General features: G+C 51.9%; 1 protein-coding gene across 1 annotated transcript in view; it reads right to left on the bottom strand.

The window, feature by feature from the left end:
• The window catches only part of naaladl1 (N-acetylated alpha-linked acidic dipeptidase like 1), a 29,551-nt gene that overhangs the window by 17,189 nt on the left and 2,362 nt on the right, over positions 1 to 10,000 (bottom strand). Inside the window, exons 2-6 of the mRNA XM_033015216.1 lie at positions 9,550 to 9,675; positions 7,368 to 7,560; positions 5,890 to 5,983; positions 4,182 to 4,283; positions 247 to 335 (exon numbers count right to left, since the gene is read on the bottom strand). Coding sequence (XP_032871107.1) covers positions 247 to 335; positions 4,182 to 4,283; positions 5,890 to 5,983; positions 7,368 to 7,560; positions 9,550 to 9,675 — 604 coding nt within the window. The remainder of the gene's footprint in view (positions 1 to 246; positions 336 to 4,181; positions 4,284 to 5,889; positions 5,984 to 7,367; positions 7,561 to 9,549; positions 9,676 to 10,000) is intronic.

Here is a 10,000-nt window from a genome sequence, read left to right as displayed (position 1 = left end):
CCACCCCTCCCCCCCAGCGATGGGGGTCTCTCCCCCCTTCCCCACCCACCTGGTTCCAGCACTCTCCCCCCTCACTCACTCACTCCTCACTGCCCTCTCATCCCCAACCCTCCCCCCTCTCCCCTCTCCCCCCTCACTACGCCCGCTCCTCCCCTTCTCTCCCCACCTCTCCCCCCATTCACCCTCACCCCCCCCCCTCACACCATCCCCCCTACTAGGGGGTCTCTCCCCCCCTCCACCACCCACCTGGTTCCAGCGATCCCCGGATAATACCGATGACGTTATCTGATGGTCTCACCACCCTCTCATTGAACACGCTGACTCGGACCTCACTGCTAAAGGTGGTGGAGAGGGGGGGGGAGAGAGAGAGAGAGAGACCACCCTCAGTCATCAGTCCGACCCGATGCTACATCCCCCGGTAAACACACCCACCCACCGGCCCCCCACACACTTTGTTTTAAATATCAAAAAATTATTTATTCCAATTACATAGACAATAGGTGCAGGAGTAGGCCATTCGGCCCTTCGAGCCAGCACCGCCATTCAATATGATCACGGCTGATTATCCACAATCAGTACCCCATTCCTGCTTTCTCCCCATATCCCTTGATTCCGTTAGCCCTAAGAGCTAAATCTAACTCTCTCTTGAAAACATCCAGTGAATTGGCCTCCACTGCCTTCTGTGGCAGAGAATTCCACAGATTCACAACTCTGGGTGAAAACGTTTTTCCTCATCTCAGTCCAAAATGGCCGACCCCTTATTCTTAAACTGTGTGACCCCTGGTTCTGGACTCCCACAACATTTTTCCTGCATTTAGCCTGTCCAATCTCTTAAGATTTTTAGACGTTTCTATAAGATACCCTCTCATCCTAAATTCTAGTGAATACAAGCCCAGTTGACACATTCTTTCGTCATATGTCAGTCCCGCCATCCCGGGAATTAACCTGGTGAACCTACGCTGGGCTCCCTCAATAGCAAGAGTGTCCTTCCTCAAATTAGGGGACCAAAACTGCACACAATACTCCAGGTGTGGTCTCACCAGGGCCCTGTACAACTGCAGTAGGACCTCCTTGCTCCTATACTCAAATCCTCTCGCTATTTAGGCCAACCAGCTTTCTTCACTGCCTGCTGTACCTGCATGTTTACTTTCAGTGACTGATGTACAAGGACACCCAGGTCTCGTTGCACCTCCCCTTCTCCTAATCCTAATAATATTTACACACCACCACCATAATGCAAGCGAGAGTTAGATTGTATTCTTGTATTCAAGAGAGAATTAGATATAGCTCTTGGGGCTAACGGAATCAAGGGTTATGGGGAGAAAGCAGGAATGGGGTACTGATGGGTGTATGGAACGAGCTGCCAGAGGAGGTAGTTGAGGCTGGGACTATCCCAATGTTTATGAAACAGTTAGACAGGTACATGGATAGGAACAAGTTTGGAGGGATATGGACCAAGCGCAGGCAAGTTGGACAAGTCTAGCTGGGACCACATTGCAAGCGTTGGAGCGGGTCCAGAGGAGGTTTACAAGAGCGATCCCAGGAATGAGTGGGTTAACGTACGATGAGCTTTTGAAGGCACTGGGCCTGTACTCGCTGGAGTTTAGAAGAATGAGGGGTCCCCTCATTGAAACGAACAGAATAGTGAAAGGCTTTGATAGAGTGGATGTGGAGAGGATGTTTCCACTAGTGGGAGAGTCTAGGACCAGAGGGCACAGCCTCAAAATTAAAGGACGTTCTTTTAGGAAGGAGATGAGGAGGAATTTCTCATTAAGGATGGTGAATCTGTGGAATTCTTTGCCACAGACGGCTGTGGAGGCCACAAGTCAGTGGATATTTTTAAGGCAGAGATAGATAGATTCTTGATTAGTTCGGGTGTCAGGGGTTATGGGGAGAAGGCAGGAGAATGGGGTTAGGAGGGAGAGATAGATAGAAACATAGAAATTAGGTGCAGGAGTAGGCCATTCGGCCCTTCGAGCCTGCACCGCCATTCAATATGATCATGGCTGATCATCCAACTCAGTATCCCATCCCTGCCTTCTCTCCATACCCCCTGATCCCTTTAGCCACAAGGGCCACATCTAACTCCCTCTTAAATATAGCCAATGAACTGGCCTTAACTACCCTCTGTGGCAGAGAGTTCCAGAGATTCACCACTCTCTGTGTGAAAAATGTTTTTCTCATCTCGGTTTTAAAGAATTTCCCCCTTATCCTTAAGCTGTGACCCCTTGTCCTGGACTTCCCCAACATCGGGAACAATCTTCCTGCATCTAGCCTGTCCAACCCCTTAAGAATTTTGTAAGTTTCTATAAGATCCCCCCTCAATCTTCTAAATTCTAGCGAGTACAAGCCGGGTCTATCCATTCTTTCTTCATATGAAAGTCCTGCCATCCCAGGAATCAGTCTGGTGAACCTTCTCTGTAAGACCTTCTATGGCAAGAATGTCCTTCCTCAGATTAGGAGACCAAAACTGTACGCAATACTCCAGGTGTGGTCTCACCAAGACCCTGGACAACTGCAGTAGAACCTCCCTGCTCCTATACTCAAATCCTTTTGCTATGAAAGCTAACATACCATTGGCTTTCTTCACTGCCTGCTGCATCTGCATGCCTACTTTCAATGACTGGTGTACCATGACACCCAGGTCTCGCTGCATCTCCCCTTTTCCTAATCAGCCATGATTGAATGGCGGAGGAGACTTGATGGGCCGAATGGCCTAATTCTACCCCTACCGCTTATTGTCTTCAGCCCTACCCTCTCCCCTACGCACAGGATGTCCAAAGATGGGTGTGAAGTGCAGCCAGACGGCATGGAGCAGCCCCCTTGAGATGTGCAGGAAGGAACTGCAGATGCTGGTTTAAACTGAAGATAGACACAAAGTGCTGGAGTAACTCAGCGGGGACGGGCAGCGTCTCTGGAGAGAAGGAATGGGCGATGTTTCGGGTCCGATAGAAGCAGAGAGAGAGAATAGGGAGAGACAGAGACAGAGACAGAAAGGTAGAGAGACAAAATGATAGAGAGAGAGAGAGAGAGAGATGGACAGAGATACACAGAGAGAGGAAAGGGGAACGAGAGAGGGGGGCAGACGGAGAGAGAGAGAGGGGCACACACACAGAGACAAAGAGAGAGTCAGTGTGAGAAAGACAGAGAGGGACAGAGAGACAGACAGAGACAGAGACAAAGAGACAGACAGAGAGACAGACAGAGAGACAGACAGAGAGACAGACAGAGACAGAGAGATAGACAGAGACAGAGACAGTGAGAGAGACAGAGAGAGAGAGACACACACACACAGAGACCAACAGACACAGAGAGATCACGGGAGTGAGAGGAAGAGACAGACAGACAGAGAGAGGCAGACAGAGAGAGAGAGATAGAGAGAGGCAGACAGAGAGATAGAGATAGAGACGCAGACAGAGAGAGAGAGATAGAGAGAGGCAGACAGAGAGAGAGATAGAGAGGGGCAGACAGAGAGAGAGAGAGGCAGACAGACAGAGAGAGGCAGACAGAGAGAGATAGAGAGAGGCAGACAGAGAGAGAGAGAGAGGCAGACAGAGATAGAGAGGCAGACAGAGAGAGAGAGATAGAGAGAGGCAGACAGACAGAGAGAGAGAGGCAGACAGAGAGAGAGGCAGACAGAGAGAGAGAGGCAGACAGAGAGAGAGAGGCAGACAGAGAGAGAGAGATAGAGAGAGAGGCAGACAGAGAGAGAGAGGCAGACAGAGAGAGAGAGAGGCAGACAGAGAGAGAGAGATAGAGAGAGAGGCAGACAGAGAGAGAGAGAGGCAGACAGAGAGAGAGAGATAGAGAGAGGCAGGCAGAGAGAGAGAGAGGCAGACAGAGAGAGAGAGAGGCAGACAGAGAGAGAGAGATAGAGAGAGGCAGGCAGACAGAGAGAGAGAGGCAGACAGAGAGAGAGAGGCAGACAGAGAGAGAGAGGCAGACAGAGAGAGAGAGGCAGACAGAGAGAGAGAGGCAGACAGAGAGAGAGAGATAGAGAGAGGCAGACAGAGAGAGAGACATAGAGAGGCAGACAGAGAGAGAGAGATAGAGAGAGAGGCAGACAGAGAGAGAGGCAGACAGAGAGAGGCAGACAGAGAGAGGGAGAGGCAGAGAGAGAGGCAGACAGATAGCAATATGGAGAGGGACACACACACACACACACACACAGGGTGACTGACCTGTTAGTGAAGGAGGTCAGGCTGTCGAAGCCAGGTCCCAGTCTGTAGGTACAGCCCAGACCACCTTGCCATGTGTTGGGGGCTTCAGGACCACCCAGGGAGCTGTGGGGAAACACAGGGGGGCTTCAACACCAGAGGCAGGACCCCTATAACCCAGTCACACAAGCACCGAAACAGGCCCTTCGGCCCACCTAGTCCACGCCGGCCAGCGATCACTCCTTATTGCACTCATTCATAAATTCCTGTGATAGGAGCAGAATGAGGCCATTTGGCCCATCAAATCTCCTCCGCTATTCAATCATAGAAACATAGAAAGTAGGTGCAGGAGTAGGCCATTTGGCCCTTCGAGCCTGCACCACCATTCAATATGATCATGGCTGATCATCCACAATCAGTACCCCGTTCCTAGTTTTTTTTTTTACATTTACCAAACCAATGAACCTACATACCTGCACGTCTTTGTGGAGTGTGGGAGGAAACCGGAGATCTCGGAGCAAACCCACACAGAACGTGCAAACTCCACACAGACAGCAAGCCGTGGTCCGGATCGAACCCGGGTCTCCGGCGCTGCATTCGCTGTAAGGCAGCGACTCTACCGATGCGCCACCGTAATCGCCCTTTGTAGTATTTAATAGCCTGATGGCTGTGAGCATTCTGCCTACCCCGCTCATAATTTTGTACAACCTCTCTCTATGGAGAATTTACCTCTTAGAAGATCTTTACACATTCTCCCCTCATCGTAGACCCATGCACTCTTGTTATTGATGCCTTGCCCACGGGTAAAAGATTCTGTCTAATAATATTGCAAGTCCCTGGAGTTTAGAAGGATGAGTGGGCACCTCATTGAAACCTACCGAATAATGAAAGGCCTGGATAGGGTGGATGTGGGGAGGATGTTTCCACACTATCCTACACACTAGGGACAATTTACACTTAAACAGGCACCTGCAGTTCATTCTAGGGTCGCCAACTGTCCCGTATTAGCCGGGACATCCCGTATATTGGGCTAAATTGGTTTGTCCCGTACGGGACCGCCCTTGTCCCGTATTTGACCGCTACTACTCGGGTCGAGGGGACTGTTGGGTCGTCCGGCCCCCGTCCCGACGTAGTGCAGCCCATGGAGTGCAGCAGCAGCATCAGCAGCAGCAGCATCAGCCCCTAGCCCGTGGCCCCGTCGGTCAGTCGGCAGCCCGGCCAGCTGTCCGACCTTTGGACCTTCGCTGACCGCCGACACCACCACCACCCCCCCTCCTCCTCACGGCCGATCATCGGTTCACGAGTTGGACGGGGCGCCGGACTGTGCGGGCGGCCCCCCCACCCAGGGCCAAAACTCCTCAGCTGGCCCACTGGCTGGGCTTTGTGTGCAGTCCAGCACCCGGGGCCAACTCATCATTCACCCAGACACGGCCCAGTCGGTCAACGAATTGCCGTCGGGGAATCTGTCCCGTAGCTTGACCTTCTGTCCCTTATTTGGGAGTGTGAGAAAGTTGGCTACCCTAGTTCCTTCCTACACATTTTCGAGCTGCCAGGGGAGGTTTGTTGGAGGCAGGGACTATCACATATCTTGTGACTCCCTACGTCATAGCTCATTGAAGGTGGCAGCTCCAGTAGACAGGGTGGTAAGGTAGGCTAGCCTTCATTGTTCAGGGCATTAAGTACAATATACTGGAAGTCTTTGAAGTTGACAATGTTCGGCAAAATGACTGACCAGATGAGTTGCCTGGCATCTTCAAACCCAATGGGCTGTGCGGGGATTGGCGACAGTCCAGTTATGTCCGATTCATTCTGCCTGAACGCATAATCTGTGGAAGGAGTGCATCTTTGTTAGTTTTTAGAGATACAACGCTGAAACAGGCCCTTCGGCCCCAACGAGCCCGTGTCAACCAGCCGTATACTAGCACTAATCTACACAGTAAGGACAACTTATAGGGGCCAAATTGGGTGAAGGAAAGAGTGTTCACGTCACGGCCCTGTTTCCACCAATCTTTCCGCCACCACGCACAAGAAGCGACAAGACAGACACCATTGAATGCAGATGCCGACAAGTGTGTTCAGCTATGGCTGGTCAACTTCTAATCTTGACGTGGACTCGATAGGAAGATAGGAGCCAATTAACCTGCAAACCCGCACGTCTTTGGGATGTAGGGGGGAAACTGGAGCACCCGGAGGTATATAGAAACATAGAAACATAGACAATAGGTGCAGGAGTAGGCCATTCAGCCCTTCGAGCCTGCACCGCCATTCAATATCCTGTACCTGCCTTCTCTCCATACCCCCTGATCCCTTTAGCCACAAGGGCCACATCTAACTCCCTCTTAAATATAGCCAATGAACTGTGGCCTCAACTACCTTCTCTGGCTGAGTATTCCACAGATTCACCACTCTCTGTGTGAAAAATGATTTTCTCATCTCGGCCCTAAAAGATTTCCCCCTTATCCTTAAACTGTGACCCCTAGTTCTGGACTTCCCCAACATCGGGAATAATCTTCCTGCATCTAGCCTGTCCAACCCCTTAAGAATTTTGTAAGTTTCTATAAGATCCCCCCTCAATCTTCTAAATTCTAGCGAGTACAAGCCGAGTCTATCCAGTCTTTCTTCATATGAAAGTCATGCCATCCCAGGAATCAGTCTGGTGAACCTTCTCTGTACTCCCTCTATGGCAAGAATGTCTTTCCTCAGATTGGGAGACCAATACAGAATCCAGGCCGAGAACCCGAGGGCAAGATTCCAGGCCCAGGCTTTGGTCTGGAATTCAGGCCCAGAATTTAGGCCAAGAATTCAATCCCAGAATCTAGGCCCAGCGTCCAGGCCTTGAATCTTGGCCTAGAATTCATGCCCAGAATCCCGACCCAAAATTCAGGCCCAGCCTTTGGCCCAGGTCCCAAGCCTGGAATCCAGGCCGAGAATTTAGACTAGAATCCAGGCTTAGAATTTAGGCCAAGAATTCAATCCCAGAATCTAGGCCCAGGGTCCTGGCCTTGAATCCAGTTCTAGAATTCATGCCCAGAATCCAGACCCAGAATCCAAGCCCAGGCTTTGGCCCAGGTCCCAAGCCTGGAATCCAGGCCGAGAATCTAGGCCCAGGCGCCAGCTCGCGGTCCCAGGGCCTCAGCCCAGGCCGCTGGGGAGGGAGGGGAAGGGGAGAGACCCGAGCCCGGCGGGGGGGGGGGGGGTAATGGAGAGTACCTTTGGCGGGGTAGTAGGGAGTGAGCTGGTCTCCAAAGTTCTGCTTGTAGGAGCCTCTCTCGACGCCGGAGGGCGGCAGGTACCAGGAGTGAGGGTAGGTCTCGTTCTTGTCGCTCACCTTGCCGTCGTTCATGTCCCCTGGATCGGTGTAGACGACGAGCCCCACTGCTCCATACCGGGCTGCATTAATACCCTGAGAACCCAACATGACGTCAGTACTCCTCCCCCACCCCCACACACCCATCCTTGCAAGTCATAGAGTGATACATTGTGGAAACAGGCCCTTCGGCCCAACTTGCCCACACCGGCCAACATGTCCCAGCTACACCAGTCCCACCTGCCAGCACTTGGTCCATATCCCTCCAAACCTGTCCTATCCATGCACCTGTCTAACTGTTTCTTAAACGTGGGGATAGTCCCAGCCTCGACTACCTCCTCCAGCAGCTCGTTCCATACACCCACCACCCTCTGTGCGAAAATGTTACCCCTCAGATTCCTATTAAATCTTTTCCCCTCCACCTTGAACCTATGTCCTCTGGTCCTCTGGGCAAGAGACCATGGCCATCTGTGAGTTTAGTTTAGAGATACAGCGCAGAAACAGGCCCTTCGGCCCACCGGGTCCACGCCGACCAGCGATCCCCGCATACTAACACTATCCTACACACACTGGGGGTCAGTTTTTACATTTATACCAGGCCAATTTACCTACAAACCTGCACATCTTTGGAGTGTGGGAGGAAACCGAAGATCTGGGAGAAAACCCACGGGGAGAACGTACAAACTCCGTACAGACAGCGCCCGTAGTCGGGATCGAACCAGGGCCTCCGTAAGGCAGCAACTCTACCGCTGCGCCACCGTGCTGTCGTTCCGCAAGGGCCGCTACTCTTCACGTTGTATATTAATGATTTGGACGAGGGGATTGACATTATGACCGGGGGAGGGGCTCCGATGAGGGCGGCACGGTGGCTCAGCGGGTAGAGCTGCTGCCTCACGGCACCAGAGACCCGGGTTCGATCCCGACTACGGGCGCTGTCTGTACGCCGTTTGTACGTTCTCCCCGCGACCTGCGTGGGTTTTCTCCGAGATCTTCGGTTTCCTCCCACACTCCAAAGACGTGCAGGTTTGTAGGTTCATTGGCTTGGTGTAAGTGTAAATTGTCCCTAGTGTGTGTAGGATAGTGTTAATGTGCGGGGATCGCTGGTCGGTGCGGACTCGATGGGCCGAAGGGCCTGTTTCCGCGCGGATTATCAACTGAATGGTGTCAGATTAGGAAAAGGGGAGGTGCATCGAGACCTGGGTGTCCTTGTACACCAGTCACTGAAAGTAAGCATGCAGGTACAGCAGGCAGTGAAGAAAGCTAATGGCATGTTGACCTTCATAGCGAGAGGATTTGAGTTTAGGAGCAAGGAGGTCCTACTGCAGTTGTACAGGGCCCTGGTGAGACCACACCTGGAGTATTGAGTGCAGTTTTTGGTCTCCTAATTCGAGGAAGGACATTCTTCCTATTGAGGGAGTGCAGCGTAGGTTCACCAGGTTAATTCCCGGGATTGCAGGACTGTCATATGCTGAGAGAATGGTTCAACTGGGCTTGTATTCACTGGAATTTAGAAAGATGAGGGGATATCTTAAAGAAACATCTAAAATTCTTAAGGGATAGGACAGGCTAGATGCAGGAAAATTGTTCCCCATGTTGGGGGAGTCCAGAACCAGGGGCCACACAGTTTAAGAATAAGGGGTAGGCCATGTAGGACTGAGAAGAGGGGGTGGAAGATTGCAACCTTCACGTGGTCCGCCCTGTTTCGACTAATGCAATCGACTCGACGTGCACAAACGGAAGATCAAATAGAACAAGTTGTCCAATAACTTTAGGCTGTTCACGCCACACGGAAGAAGAAGACTGAGATGAGGAAAAACTTTTTCCACCCAGAGTTGTGAATCTGTGGAATGATCTACCACAGAAGGCAGTGGAGGCTGATCCACTGGATGTTTTCAAGAGAGAGTTAGATGTGGCTCTCGGGGCTAACGGAATCAAGGGATATGGGGGAGAAAGCAGGAACGGGGTACTGATTGTGGATGATCAGCCGTGATCATATTGAATGGCGGTGCTGGCTCCGAAGGGCCGAATGGCCTACTCCTGCACCTATTGTCTATGTTTCCAGACTAAAACCCCCTCCCATCTTACCTTGTCCGCCCGTCCAGTGCCTCCATATTTGACAATGACCACAGTGCCGTTCAGATCAAGACCATACACCTCCGCCAGCTGTCGGAAGTCCTCCACGGTGCCCTGGTTAGCGTAGACCAGCTTGCCCTGTGAGATAGCAGATTGTGGAAGAAGGAACTGCAGGCGCTGGTTTACACCGAAGATGGATGCGGAAACGCCGGAGTAACTCGGCGGGGACGGGCAGCACCTCTGGGTGGAAGGAATGAATGGGGGCTGTGTTTCGGGACAGGACCCTTCTTCAGGCGAGAGAGAGACGTGGAAGTGTGAGGTGTGAAAACAAAACATCAAAGGGGATGGAGATCAAGGAAAATGTAGAACAGATCATTGTCAGCTGGGGGGGGGGGGGGAAGGTGACGCCGAAGCAAACAGAGATAATATTAAATCAGGGAGACAGTCAGACTGATCGGAGAAC

This window comes from Amblyraja radiata, chromosome 45 (assembly GCF_010909765.2).
Source record: "Amblyraja radiata isolate CabotCenter1 chromosome 45, sAmbRad1.1.pri, whole genome shotgun sequence".
Classification (NCBI taxonomy): domain Eukaryota; kingdom Metazoa; phylum Chordata; class Chondrichthyes; order Rajiformes; family Rajidae; genus Amblyraja; species Amblyraja radiata.
Note: the sequence above shows the minus strand (reverse complement) of the source record. Positions and strands in the feature narration are given on the sequence as shown.